General features: G+C 52.6%; 1 protein-coding gene across 3 annotated transcripts in view; it reads left to right on the top strand.

Annotated features, from left to right (window-relative positions):
• Positions 1-11,790, top strand: part of rab11fip4b (RAB11 family interacting protein 4 (class II) b) — a 54,251-nt gene extending 42,461 nt beyond the window's left edge. For 2 of the 3 annotated variants that reach the window (XM_088927115.1, XM_088927117.1), the window contains 10 exons: positions 657-791; positions 2,339-2,374; positions 3,333-3,432; positions 3,745-3,848; positions 4,015-4,155; positions 5,328-5,409; positions 5,753-5,890; positions 6,131-6,289; positions 7,420-7,563; positions 7,818-11,790. In XM_088927115.1, the coding sequence (XP_088783241.1) occupies positions 657-791; positions 2,339-2,374; positions 3,333-3,432; positions 3,745-3,848; positions 4,015-4,155; positions 5,328-5,409; positions 5,753-5,890; positions 6,131-6,289; positions 7,420-7,563; positions 7,818-7,934 (1,156 nt within the window). In that variant the 3' untranslated portion in view covers positions 7,935-11,790. Of the gene's footprint in view, positions 1-656; positions 792-2,338; positions 2,375-3,332; positions 3,433-3,744; positions 3,849-4,014; positions 4,156-5,327; positions 5,410-5,752; positions 5,891-6,130; positions 6,290-7,057; positions 7,136-7,419; positions 7,564-7,817 lie in introns of all 3 variants that reach the window. The other variant, XM_088927118.1, reaches the window with a different exon arrangement.
• Positions 11,791-14,232: the final 2,442 nt, after the last annotated feature.

Here is a 14,232-nt window from a genome sequence, read left to right as displayed (position 1 = left end):
CTGCTGTGGTTAACCTCCATAGGAAACCTCAGGCCACAGTCCTCCACTCACAGTGCACTGTGGGCCAATGTGAGTCAGCCCCCCCTGCCCCCCCCCCCTCCCCCGGCTCCATAATCTCGTTGCACTCTAATCCTGCCACTGCTCTCAATCCGAGCTGCAAGCGGGAGGCTGCTCTGCTATTCCAGCCCTCCACTTTCAGCTTATTGTCGATGGCTGAGAGTCGCTGGCAGGCAGGAAGCGAGGTCTCAGGTCTGGCACCAAAGAGACGTGCACAGGGCACTCTTGGGTTGAGGAATAACTCTGTCTGTGCAGGGTGTGTTCCAGAAATTGACTCCTTAACAGTGTGTTCCCAGTACCTGCACTGGAGTCTGTAGTCAAACCAGGCACTGGCTCAGGGTGTCGTGCTGTTAATGTAATATCCCTGCAGACGAAACCGAACCTGAATGCTTGAACATTCCTGCAGACTGAGCGGTGAGGCTGACCCGCTGTTGGCTGGCGAGACCTCTGCATGATGGAGGAGTTCGCTCGCAGGAGATTAGCTCATTCCAGTACTCGTGTCGGTTTACAGAAGGACGAGGGATGTCATTAAGACTTTGTAGCAAAACTTCCTCAATCCTCAGTGAGCAAGACGCATCTTTCCTCTTCGTTCTTCACAGCGCTGGCCAGACGCCCCGCAAGGTGCGGCACCTGTACAACAGCGAGCTGCTGGACATCTACTGCTCCCAGTGCTGCAAGAAGGTCAACCTGCTGAATGACCTGGAGGCCCGGCTCAAAAACCTGAAGGCCAACAGGTACAGCACGCCTGGCGCACCTGTGCCCACCTGGTGCCACACAGGGCCCCAGTTCTTTCTCAGTGCGGAATAGCGACACTAGCTGTTGTAATGGAGACCTGTACAGAGTACAGGGAGTTTTTTCAGCCCCGGTGCAAGCAGGGTAACAGTGAGATAAGGTTACAGTTCTTTACAAGCCCACGAGTTCTCAGAGGGCAGAAGTTAATCTCCTAAATCTCGCTAACAGTGCTTGGATATCATCGAATCAAAAGCACAGAACATTAGATGAGATCGGAAGTAACAGTGTGCTTCAGGATACACCCTGGACAGGATGCCAGTCCATCACAGGGCAGATGGACGCAAACACACACACACACACCAGGGCCAATTTTCCCAGAATCCAATTAACCTACTAGTATGTTTTTGGATTGAAATAAATAATGCACATACAGTACACCTCCACTGACGTACTGACATGTCTAGCCATTGTTTTGAAATCCGTCTCGTTTAATTGGGCGACAGAGTTGGGGTTAGTAATACGCAGGCTGAGCTGGAGTCCCAGTCCCAACACTTTGGACAGCTTCAGTAGATTGATGGAGGGCTGAGAAATCCCGACTCCCATCTCTCTGGCTCTGCATTGTGTTGGATGAGCTGCTGACCATGCAGTTTCCCTGCTAATCAGGTTTTCAGAGATGAGTCCCAGTGTTCAATTAAAGTGATTGGCCCTGACGACTCCTGACAGCAGCCTGTTCTGGGAGGCGGGGGGGGCAGGTGAGAGAAGAGCAGAGAGCAAGGGGAGGGAAAAGGACAGGGACCGGGGGGTGGGAGAGGAGGGAGGCAAAGAGGAATAGAGAGGATCTGAGGGAGATCAGAAGAAGAGCAGAGACGAGTGAGAGAGCCTGATACACAGCGTCATGCAGAAGGGATTTGCTGGGGTGTCTGTTGCGACTAGAGAGAGCGTCCGCAGTACTGATGAAGGTGGCAGTTGGGGGATCTTCAGATACAAGATGGCCACCTTGTCTGGACTACATTCCCCAGAAACCTCTGGGAGAATGACCTGCCACTCCCAGTCACCTGACCAGTAACTGACAGTAAAGACAATTGGTCAGGTGAAAGTTTGAAAACCAGGAAGGGGAGACTGTTGATTTGCAATATGTACGATATGTTCAGACGTAGACATGCCAGCAACAAGCTCACAGGTGATGGTGACCTCTAGCCTCTCTCGTGCCCTGTGTCAGTCAGCACCCACTCTTTCTCTACCGTCACCCCACCCCTGGCGGGACTGAGCACTCTGAAGTCCAAGGGGCCTTTGAGATCTGACAAAATGCTGACATCACACACGCACAAAGGCAGCACCTTTTAAGGACAAAATGCATTTGAATATTATATAATTTGTTATTGAATATTTTAAATGTTATTTACATGTGATATTTAATCAGGTGAAATACAGGGAAATGTTTTTTCCTAGTTCCGTACAATCTGGTTCTGCGGTGGTTTCTTTTGTTGCTGTGAGGGGAAAGTGCTCAGGCGTGGAGAGGAAGCCTCACCGTGTTCTTCTTGTTTTACAGCCCCAACAGGAAGATCTCCAGCACTGCTTTCGGCAGGTAGGTGGCTGGGCTGGTTGGTCTGTATGTCACCGTCGTGCCAGGATGCCCAAGGCACCGCAGCCCGGCGGGCCCGAGCTCGTGCTGGTTAGCACAGACGGAGAGCATGTGACTCCCGCCCTGGTATTCCCCTGCACCCTGCAGCCAGACTGGGTCTGGACCAGCGACAGGGCGTGATGACAGAATTGAAGAGCTTTGGCAGAGATGAGAGCGTTGTGCCTGTGACTAATGAGCGCAGGGCAGTCCGGCTGCCACCCCGGCCAGGTGCTGTGGGGTCAGTGGAGCCCCCGCGCGCCTCTGTGGCGCTGTGCAAGCAGCGTGAGCCAGACGTGCTTGCTACCCACGCTGCTTCGCCGCTCTCTGCTAGCTGGCCTGTTTTTAGCATTTCTCGGAGCACATTTCTAAAATGGGAAGTGGAGATTTTTACGTTCTTAAATGTTTGGTGAGTGCAAGATTTACAGCTGCTGTGGAGCCCTGCAGTTGCAGGAGAGGAACTGCTCTTGCAGGCCGGTGTCGGTAGCATGTGCCCATCAGGTAGCTCACACCTACGCGCTCTCTAATTAGAGCTCCACTCCCACATGAGACACCAGTCCCAGCCCTCCCATAATTAACTGATTTAATTATTTTAATGAAGTGGGAAATCTTTTAAGGCTGGTTTTCAGGTCAGAAAAGGAGGTTTCTGTAGGTGGCTGTTCCTCGAATCGAGGGCGTCTTTGAGACCATCAGCTTCAAAAGAAACTGTTTCCAGAGAGCAGGAGTCCTGGGGACTTTTGCTGCAAGGAGCCCCTGGTTCTGTCAGGGTGCTGCTTCATCAGAGCATGTAGACAGTTCGCAAGGACTTCATCAGAAAAAAAGCAGTAAACTGGTGCGCAGGGAGATCCATGAATGAACAGGGCTGTGTTTGATGGGGTTTGCATAGGCAGTCTAGATAAGTCCTCTTCGCTCCTCTCCCCCTCAGGCAGCTCTTCCACAACAGCAACTTCAGCAGCAGCAACGGCAGCACGGAGGACCTGTTCCGTGACAGCATCGACTCCTGCGACAATGACATCACCGAGAAGGTGAGGGGCGGGGGGCTCGCGGGGGTGAGGGGAAGGCTGAGTCCCGCTGATGGAACACACAGAGAAAACGTTCCCAGCAAGAGTCCCAGCAAAGCATATCAGCAGCATGACAAACCAGTGAAAGATACGGATGAAATTCACAACCATGCAAAGTGACCATGATATTCATTTCAAAGGGCCTTTGGTAACTAAAACATCCAGGAGCCCATTGCCCTCCAGGAGTGCACTGGGGTTCTGGGGAAGCTGACGCACCCCAGTGTGTCACAGTGTCTGCTGCAGCTGAGCCCTCTCTCCCTCCCTCGCCTCCTGCAGGTCAGCCACCTGGAGAAGAAGGTGACGGAGCTGGAGAACGACAGCCTGGTGAGCGGAGACCTCAAGTCCAAGCTGAAGCAGGAAAACACGCAGCTGGTGCACAGGTAGCACAGCCCGCCACTGGGAGCACACAGGATTCTTTCTAAAGTGGCTACTGTGGAATATAAAAGTGTGACGTTATATCATGATTTTGCTGTGGTGGGTGCAGTTTTATATTTCCTCTGTGCACGCTTTCCTGGGGCGTTGCGTCTAACCCTTGTGTGCCCGCAGGGTCCACGAGCTGGAGGAGCAGATCAAGGACCAGGAGGCGCGGGCTGAGCAGACGCTGGAGGAGGAGCTGAAGAGGCACCGCGAGGCCTACAGCAAGATGGAGCGAGAGAAGAGCACCGAGATTGAGCTGCTGAGCAGCAGGTAATGGCACGGCACGGCCTGGCCTGATAGACTACAGCACGGCACGGCACAGCACGGCACAGCCTGGCCTGATAGACTACAGCACGGCACGGCCTGGCCTGATAGACCACAGCACGGCACGGCACAGCACGGCATGGCCTGGCCTGATAGACCACAGCACAGCACAGCACGGCCTGGCCTGATAGACCACAGCACAGCACAGCACGGCACGGCCTGGCCTGATAGACCACAGCACAGCACAGCACGGCACGGCCTGGCCTGATAGACCACAGCCCAGCACAGCACAGCACGGCCTGGCCTGATAGACATCAGCACAGCACGGCCTGGCCTGATAGACCACAGCACAGCACGGCCTGGCCTGATAGACCACAGCACAGCACAGCACAGCACGGCCTGGCCTGATAGACATCAGCACAGCACAGCACGGCACGGCACGGCCTGATAGACCACAGCACAGCACAGCACAGCACAGCACGGCCTGGCCTGATAGACCACAGCACAGCACAGCACAGCATGACACGGCCTGGCCTGATAGACTACAGCACGGCACGGCCTGGCCTGATAGACCACAGCACAGCACGGCACAGCACGGCCTGGCCTGATAGACATCAGCACAGCACAGCACAGCACGGCACGGCCTGGCCTGATAGACATCAGCACGGCACGGCACAGCACGGCACAGCACGGCACAGCACGGCACAGCACGGCACAGCACGGCACAGCACGGCACAGCACGGCCTGGCCTGATAGACATCAGCACAGCACGGCACAGCACAGCACAGCACGGCCTGGCCTGATAGACATCAGCACAGCACAGCACAGCACGGCACGGCCTGGCCTGATAGACCACAGCACAACACAGCACAGCACGGCCTGGCCTGATAGACATCAGCACAGCACGGCACGGCCTGGCCCGATAGACATCAGCACAGCACAGCACGGCACGGCCTGGCCTGATAGACTACAGCACGGCACGGCCTGGCCTGATAGACATCAGCACAGCACAGCACAGCACGGCACGGCCTGGCCTGATAGACTACAGCACGGCACGGCCTGGCCTGATAGACATCAGCACAGCACAGCACAGCACGGCACGGCCTGGCCTGGCCTGATAGACGGCCGGGAGTTTCAAGGGGCTCCTGGCTGAAGTCCCTGATGCTCTTTCTCTTCAGGGTCCAGCAGCTGGAGGAGGAGAACACTGAAATGAAGGTGAACGTGTCCCGGTTGAAGTCCCAGACAGAGAGACTGGATGAGGTACTTACGCCCTCCTATTTTATTCATTTAACGCACTCCGTATTCTTGCGTTAGTCTTTCGGATTTCATCACGCGTCACCTTCGCCCCTGCTGCCTTGGATGAGACGGTGAGCCAGTGAAGTCCCCAACACCCTCGGTTCCTCTTCAGGCCCTGGTGATCTCACTTCTGTTTCTCCACCAGTCCGTGAGGTGTTCTTCAAGCAGTGTTACAACTTCGTGTGGGCCAGCTGTGGACGGCCGCGTGTTTAGCGTGACCAGGTGCAGGTTCAGTGTGGTGCTGCAGCTCAGCCCGGTCCCAGTCTGGGCCGGACAGAGTCGCTCAGCTGTGGCTTTTCACACGCAGGAGCGCCAGCGCATGACCGACAAGCTGGAGGACACCAGCCTGCGCCTGAAGGACGAGATGGACCTGTACAGGAAGGTGATGGACAAGCTGAGGCAGAACAGGCACGAGTTCCAGAAGGAGAAGGAGGCCATGCAGGAGGTGAGCGTGGCTGTGTGCTGCCTATGGGGATCAGAGCTGGACTGGCAATCTCTGGCTGTAGATCAACATGCAGTTTGTAGGGGCACCTGCCCCCGAGATTCCTGTTGAGGCCCCTGAGCCAGGTCCCCTGTGAGAGCAGGCCTTCAGGCCTATCTTCCGCCTGTGGGTACTTTGCTAGCGGTGCCACAGCGCCACCAGGTGGCTGTCTGAGAGAAGTGCTGACTGTGCTCTCCCCTGCAGTTGATTGAGGACCTGCGGCGGGAGCTGGAGCACCTGCAGCTCTTCAAGCTGGAGGCGGAGAAGCCCGGCCGCGGACGCAGCTCCTCCTCCAGCCTGTCCGAGTTCACCGCCAAGACGCGGGAGATGGAGCTGGAGCACGAGGTCAAGAGGCTCAAGCAGGTCAGGCGGGGACCACCGAACGGCCATCTGACGCTGACCGAGTGACCGGCTTGTGACCAGCTGACGCTGACCGAGTGACCAATGCACCAACCCAGAGACGCTCTCCTTGACAGGCTGTAATTGACCTGGTGTTCCTCACCCCCTTTGAGAGGACTGTCCCCGCACCCCCGGCCAGTCTCGCGCAGGCCTGCTGTCCCTGCCGAGAGGGTCTGCCCTCGTCACAGCAGCAGGGCCGCGCCCTCTCGCCAGGGAGAGCAGCCTCTCTGGGCTGCCAGTGCAGTCGGGCTGCTGCTCTCTTTTCTTCTGTTTTTGGCTCAGCAGGCTGAACACTATTCCTTCCCTGTGCAGGGGGCATGGGGACCGGGGGGGCGCAGAGCTCTCTGCCTGGCCTTGATGTTTAAACTGGAGGCCTGTCTCAGAGCGCGAGCTGCAGACGGGAAAAAATGACACATCAAACGTCACCGCTACAGGGTGGCAGAAGTAGGTTTAAGAAATTAAAATCTACAACTAAGCTGTTCGTTCCATGCATTTCAGTCTTCAGCCGCTTGTGAAGGAAATCAGGCTGCAGCTGGTGAGGAACTAGAATATGAGCTTTTAAGAAAAATCTTCAGTTGACCAAAACGGACTTGCACCGACACAGGACACAGACGCTTGACACTGTCGTGTTGTGTTTGTACGGCTCTGATGGAAGCATGCTTGTGTGTCAGTGCTGATGCCATGGCGTAGCCTGGGCTGGCTCATGCCTGTGATTTTGCTCTGTTTGTTCAGAGGCTAATTTCCCAGGAGACCCCCTCTGAGCTCCAGCAGCTTGTCCGCACTGGGGTGCAGCTCCTTCCCGGTTGGCTGGTAAACCTGTCTCCTGTGATCTCAGTCTACTAACCACTAACAAGAATGCCAGCAGCCACTAGTGTCAGAGTCGCCTCGCAGTGCCCAGGGTCCTGGCCTAGAGAAGGACGCTGGGAAATATCTAGCGCACACCCGCCACCCATGTTTCTGTAGAGTAGACGGTAACTCCAGTAACCCCCATCTGCCCGTGGTCTGTGTAGGACTAGGCCTGTCATACAGCCAAGGCGCCCCCTGCTGTTTGCCCCTCCCCCTCTGCTCAGACGCCTGACCGCTCCCCCCCGCAGGAGAACCAGAAGCTCCGGGACCAGAACGACGACCTGAACGGGCAGATCCTGAGCCTCAGCCTGTACGAAGCCAAGAACCTGTTCGCCACGCAGACGAAAGCGCAGTCCCTGGCGGCCGAGATCGACAACGCCTCCCGGGACGAGGTGAGTGGGGCGCGTGACCGCAGCAGGACACCCCGAGGCGCGGCCTGTTCTCGTTAGCCACGCGCATTTAAATAAATAGCGCCTCCGTGAAGGTTTACTGCAGTAAACCCCGCAGCTGGACCAGGCTCACAGCACACTGTGCAGCGCAGGAGTACCGTGCAGTTCCACACCATCTGCGGTCGGCATCCCCGGCTGTTCTGCTCCTCGTGAAATAATGCACAAGTCTCATCTTCGATTTCTTCACTCCCTTCCAGCTGATGGAGGCTCTGAAGGAGCAGGAGGAGATTAATTTCCGGCTGCGTCAGTACATGGACAAGATCATCCTGGCCATCCTGGACCACAACCCCTCCATTCTGGAGATCAAGCACTAGAGCCCTGCCACCCGGGGAGAGAGGAGCCACGCTGTGCAGACAGCGCCCCCTGCAGCCGCGGAGGGGTCTGAACTGCACTCCCGCAGCCGCTGGAACTCAGTCACTCTGTGTTTACAAGGAGTTTTGGTACTTCACTTCAGAAGTCTGTGAATCACAAGAAGATGTTGATATCTTGCGAGCACTTTTTTGCATTTTCTATTATTTGTTTTGTCATTGATACTGCTGTATGTGGTCTTTTGAAAAAAGGCATTACAACTGGAACTTATCTTTTAAACACTGGGGGTTTTTGTGTTTTAAAATAAATACATATATATATATTCTACCTCTGGGTATGTTACATTAGTCTGCAATATATTAAAGTAACAGTTGAAAACATGCAGACTTCTGTGACCTCCTGCCAGAGTGTGTCCCTTCCGGAGGGGCTCTGGGACACCCCAGTGGTCAGAGCTGGGGGCTGTGGCTGTGTTCTCTGGGGGGTGTTGTATGTCCCATCTCTGGGTAAATTGATTTCAACCCTGAACTGAACCAGTTCACTTGCTGATCAGACTTATTGCTGTTGAATCATCTTGTGGATTTTCGGCTCCAGAGAAGAGTGTTCTAGATTCTGAAGGTCTTTGTTTGGTTAAGGGCTGAAGTCTGTAGCTGAGAGTCAGAGGAGGCTAGAATGCAGAGTAACTGGGCTGGGGGAGGAGGGGAGGCGGAGAGGGGCAGAGAGGGGCAGAGTGGGGGTATTTAAAGTTGCCGTGAGAGCACAGTGAGGAGAGCTCCCTTTCATAGCCCCCGGTGTCTGTTGAGTAGCTCAGATGAGGTGAGATGGGCCTTGGGAAGAGAGACTCCAGGCTTGAAAGGAGGTGTGGGCAGGTGAGGCAGAAGTTATGACAGTGCCCACTGCTGGTGGGAGAGGCCCATGGCAACCTGTTGAACCTGCCTGCCACCTGGCTGCGCTGCTCTCTGGTCCGGCCCAGCAGGAGCTCTTCAAGGGCACGGACAGCCCTCAGCCAGGCACAAGGGTCAGGGGTCACAGTCCTGAACCTGAGTGTTTAGCACAAATTGCTGAAGGGACTCTTATGCACTGGTGCCTTTTGGAGACATTTTGGAGACCGGCTATAAATACCCAGCCATTCTGATAGACAGTCAATTTCTGCAACCCAGCTGTTTTATAAAAAAGAAAAGGTTCTCTTGAGAAACATTTTACCTCCTGGGTTCCAGGTTCTAATGCTAGCTAACCTGTCCTCAGTGGATTGCTGAAAGCTGAGCAGGTGCGCCCCAATCCCGAGCTGAGACTAAGGCTGGTCTCCCCCAGTGTCCCGGCAGAGAGCCAGCTCTCCTCACAGACATCGCCCAGCTACAGCCCTGCTCCGTCAGCAGTGCCGTCAGTGTGAATGCAAGAAATGTGCAGATCTACAGTATCTAAACAATATATACTTTGAGAAAAGCCAGAGATGGGAAATGCTGATTAAGATGATTATAAAAATGTGAATTTATTGTAGAAGAGCAAAACTATAGAATGTATTGTGGAAAAACGACCAGAAAGTTTTATTTTTTCATTCTGGATGTATTGATGAAAACGGGATGTGGAGAAGGTCTCAGGAGGTCGATCTTTGCTGGAGCAGGTGCCGGGCGCAAGTGTGTTCGATATGGGGTCGAGTTAGAAAACCGCGCGTGTCAGCAAGAGTAACGGAGAGGGGATGGGAGGAGAGGAGGTCGGGGGGCAGGAGAAGGGAGGTTTCGGACAGGAGGTGCAGTCCTGAACTGTGCTGGATGACGGAGTAAGAGAATTGGCATCGTGAGCAGAGCTCTCACCCTGGTGCAGTGCCACTCCTCCACTGGCCCCTGGCTTGGCTTGTTGCAGGGCCAAGCACGTGGTAACTCCTGAATATCTGCGATCACACAGGGACCCCCCGATTCTCTGTGAGCACACATGGCTCCCTGAATCTCTGGGACCTCACAGGACCTCTGTGAATCCCTGTGATCACGCAGAGACCCCCGATTCTCCGTGAGCACACTGGCTCTATGCGGGTGTTCCAGGAGTAGCTCAGCGACCGCAGTAATAAAAAGAGATATGGTGATATTAATAATATCGCTCTAGCTGGGGTACATTTTTATCTCTTCTGGGTATCTTGTGCCCATTGGTTGCACAATAAATTTTAAAAAAAATGACTGTATACTGTAAATGTCACGAATGTATCGTTTCACATTTCGTCCTTTTAACTTGTGAATGTGGGACTGCTTGGTGAGATGGAGATTAACTGGGATTTCACAGAAGCAATACTTGTGTGTTATTGCAGTATTTTGAAGAGCTGTATAGGTGAGTTGAAAACTGTACACTTTATTGATACCAACCTTAGTTTCGCTTTGTTACACAAACTTTAGTGAGGTTTCTTTGTGTGGGGGGGTTATTCTTTTGGTATTTGTGCCTTTTTTGCTAAAAGTGTCACAAGTTTAGTTGCTTTTTGTTTTCCTGTTTTTTTGCCAGCTAGATAAAAGCTTTTAGATGTTTTCTGTTCTTAATCTGTTGGAATGTTTTTACATAAACTGTAAATTGTGTACATAAAATAGCAACTATTTGTATTCATGTGCCATGCATCACAGGTTTAAAAGCAAGCAAAGCTCTCTTTTTTACAGTTTTTTGACAACAATTGAGAGATGTCTTAGATTATGTGTGCTATAAAACAAATTACTGCACAATTTTTGTTTGTAAACGTAGAAGCAAAGCATTGTTTGGGAAATATTTTTTAGAGACTTCTCTGGTTTTATGTACTGGACAGCCTTGTGCTCCGCTGTGCGACACTGGTTTATTTTGATTGTGTAGCTCTCATGCCTTTTCCTTTGTTTCAATCACTGCTGTGTTTTTTGAAGGGGGTGATTGTCTTCTTCATTTCACTCAGTGTGTTTCTTCTTAGCCAAGTGCTGAAGGAAATGCTGGCACTGTCTCCTGCACCAGCCCTGTCTGAGAAGAGAGGGAAGTCTCAGTGCCCACAGTTGTCTGTGCTCTCTCACGGCCCCACTGCTGAGCTGCTGTCTCCAGACCAAGAGCAGGGCTGGCGGAGAAGAGGCAGCAGCTCCTGAGACTCCCGAGAAATCACTGTGCAACAGCCAGTCAGCTTCTGACTACTCCCATAGTACCATCAGAGAGAGAGTCGGCTGCCTCTTCAAACTGCAGATTGAAAACTGGCCCATTTCCGTCCTGGGCTCTTAAATACTTTAAGGCTGTGTCTGTTCCTGACAAGCGTCATCTCACAGCTCTGCAGGTCCTCACTGTTGTGCCCAATACTTTGCCCTGTGACTTGGGCAGAGTCCCCAGACATTTTGCAAGCTCTTGCCCAGGCCTTGCTGCTACTGTGGCACCAGCGTGGGTGGCCTTGCTTCTTCTGGGGGAGCGGCGGGTCTCTTTCAATCGCCCCATGGCCACAGCAGGTATAGTGAAGAACAGTAGCTTGATTAAATCTTCTGGGTGTGCAGTTAAGTAACTGGGCTCTCGGTAGGACTGGGGCCCCTGGAGCCCTGTAAATTGGGCACTGTGTCTGCCCGAGAGCAGTTGTGCTTTCTTGCAGCCAGGCCCGTGTCCAGAAGGCTGGGGCTCGGGGACGGGCAGGGCAGCCGGGCCAAGGAAGTGCTGGAGCAGTGATATTGCTTCCTCCTCGCTCATCTCAACCCCCGTTTTCAGTTTGCTGTGTAGACCTCTCTCTTACAGCGCTGGTTTCCTGTTGTGCTGTACCACTGAATCATAGTTCGTGTATTTTCCTGTGAGGTTTTGTAAGAGCTGGTTTTTGCTAATGTGACTTCTTACTGATAGTCGTGATGTTGTACAAACGTTAAGCTGTAAATAAAATGATTTGCTAATGGCATGACTAAAGGAGGTGTGTGGCAGTCTGTTTCATCAATCAATCAGTATCTGTTCGTGCAGTGGCCTCCATGTTGACGTAGCTCATTGCTGCACACGGAGAGAAGACCCAATAAGGCAATTTCAGTCCAATTACACTGACCTCTACAAAATAGATTCCCATTCCTGCAAAAGAAGCATGAGAGTCTGCACGTGGCTTATATGGAGACCAAGGCTCTCTGTCTGCCTGCCTGCCTGTTGCTGTCCCTGCCTGCTGCAGAGCACTACAGTCTGCAACCAGAGGCCCTGGGACTGTTCAGGTTTTTCTTCTTTGAGCTCATTTCAAAACAACAGTGTAACATGGTAACCGAACTGAGCGTGATATTTTCCAAATGTGGTTTCAGACAATAGCCTCGACAGTCTGAACTACAGGGCTCTTAGCACTCGAGCATTCTCGTTCTTTTTGAACAGAGCACTGCCACACTCATGACCACCGTAATTACTGTCTCTTTGTTTTAAGTCCAGGAGTAAATGGTATCTAGTGTTCTGTCTCTGGAAGTAATCCACCTAACCAATAGCAGCACAGTGGACGCATACCCACAGCGATAGAAATCACATCGCGGAGCCCGGGTCTGAAACAGAGCATCTTGTGCGTTGTGCTGACCTAGTTTTTGCAGGGCTTAAAAAAAATTGACTTGCAGTCTGAAAATAAAGATCAGTCTTGTTCAGATCCCTCTGCAGAGAGATCAGTAATGTGCTAAGAGATGGGTTTTATAGTCGAATGAGAGGGAAAAACCCACCAGCGTGAACTGTGTATCCAGCTAGACTGAGACGGAGGTCGCCTGAGCCGAACTCCATTCCTTTGTGTTTCGCAGGCTTTCCCCATCAGTTTGGAAGAGAGGAATAGACAGCTGTTGCCAGTGAAGGACACGGCGCTGGTCATAGAGACACTGCAGGTGAGGCGGAGGAGGAAGAGGCTGTAAATAGGGGAGGACTCTCCACACAGGACAGTGAGCGCGTGCTCCCAGCAGCGAAAACAACTGTGAGTGACCGGCACCCTTCAGCTGCACAGACGATTAGCTGAGGTCCTGATCTCTTGGTCAGTCGGTGGGATTTTATTCCGTTTGAAAAAGCTCCGTGTCTTCAAGCCTCTGCAGGTTTTGAAAGGACATGGAAGGCTGGAGGCATTGCTGAGCCCCAGCAGTCACCCCACACTCAGCCCCAGCGCTGCCCCGATGCCCCAGCGGTCACCCCACACTCGGCCCCTTGACAGGCCTGGGTCCCTAGAGCTCTATCATCACCTGCCCCTCCCTCCCCCCTCAAAAAGCACGCTTGGCAATTTCAGGCTTGGCAATGTTTTCACATAATACTCATCTTCTGGATGGACAATGACGTTTTGTATATCTAATATACAATAACAAAGGCGCCGTCCTTCGGATGAGAAAAAACTAGAAAAATAACGTAAAACCGAGGTCCTGACTCTCTGTGGTCATTAGCAATCCCAGGGCGTTTCTCGAAAACAGTAGGGGTGTAACCCTGGTGTTCTGGCCAAATTTCCCCCTGGCCTTAACCCATCATGGCCTCCTAATAATCCCCCATCTCTGAACTGGTTTCATCACTCTGCTCTCCTCCCCACTGAGAGCTGGTGTGTGGGGAGCAGACTGGTGCATCATCCAGGTGGGGCTGCACACTGGTGCTGGTGGAGGGGTCCCCATTACCTGTAAAGCGCTTTGAGTGGAGGGTCCAGAAGAGCGCTATATAAGTGTGAGTAATTATTATTATCAGTAATGGAGAGCGAGTGTGGGACCCCGGCGGCGCCTGCGCCTCCAGCCCGCAGGGGGGCAGTGGCGAGTACCTGCGGCCGGGCTGCCGGCCTGTGTGAGGGACGCGGCTGAGGTGGGTGCAGGACGAGTGACCGTTTGTGAATAAATCTCCCAGGTTTGTTAATTTTCTCAGCTGTATTGAAAACTCTCTCAGTGTGGGTTTGTTTTTTATACCGGATAAAATTAATCAGAGTCTTATCGATTACTAAAGTTTGACTTATCCCGTGAAGTCGTCGGGAGGTTCGGAAAGTTGACTATTTTCAAATCTTGCCGAATTTTCTGTTTCTTTCGTTTCCTGTTTCCTAAAAGTTTCTTTAAATAAAATGTGTAGAGTATCCTAAAGAAGTAAAATTGAAGCAGCGATTTTTAATGTCGTCCTATTAGTATTGTGCAGCGATTTCTCTCTAGTTAAATGTGTAATAAAATAGCGACACCGCGTGTGTGTAAATCCAGGTTTCGACGTGATTCTAGAGAAGAAAAAATGTTTTTTTTTCGACGGATGTCATTTTAAAAATCCCAACACATCTAGACCTTCTCCGCCTGACCTAAACAATAGCTAGGCCGACCTCTCTCGCACCGAGGCGGAGAATACATGACCGTCTGTAACGAAAGTCCTGAGCATGAAAATACTCTTTATCACTCACTGAGGAAA

The sequence above is a fragment of the Atractosteus spatula genome, chromosome 11 (genome assembly GCF_055471065.1).
Source record: "Atractosteus spatula isolate fAtrSpa1 chromosome 11, fAtrSpa1.hap1, whole genome shotgun sequence".
NCBI classification, from domain to species: Eukaryota; Metazoa; Chordata; class Actinopteri; order Semionotiformes; family Lepisosteidae; genus Atractosteus; species Atractosteus spatula.
The sequence above is the reverse complement of the archived record's forward strand: the minus strand, read 5'-3'. Positions and strand labels throughout refer to the sequence as shown.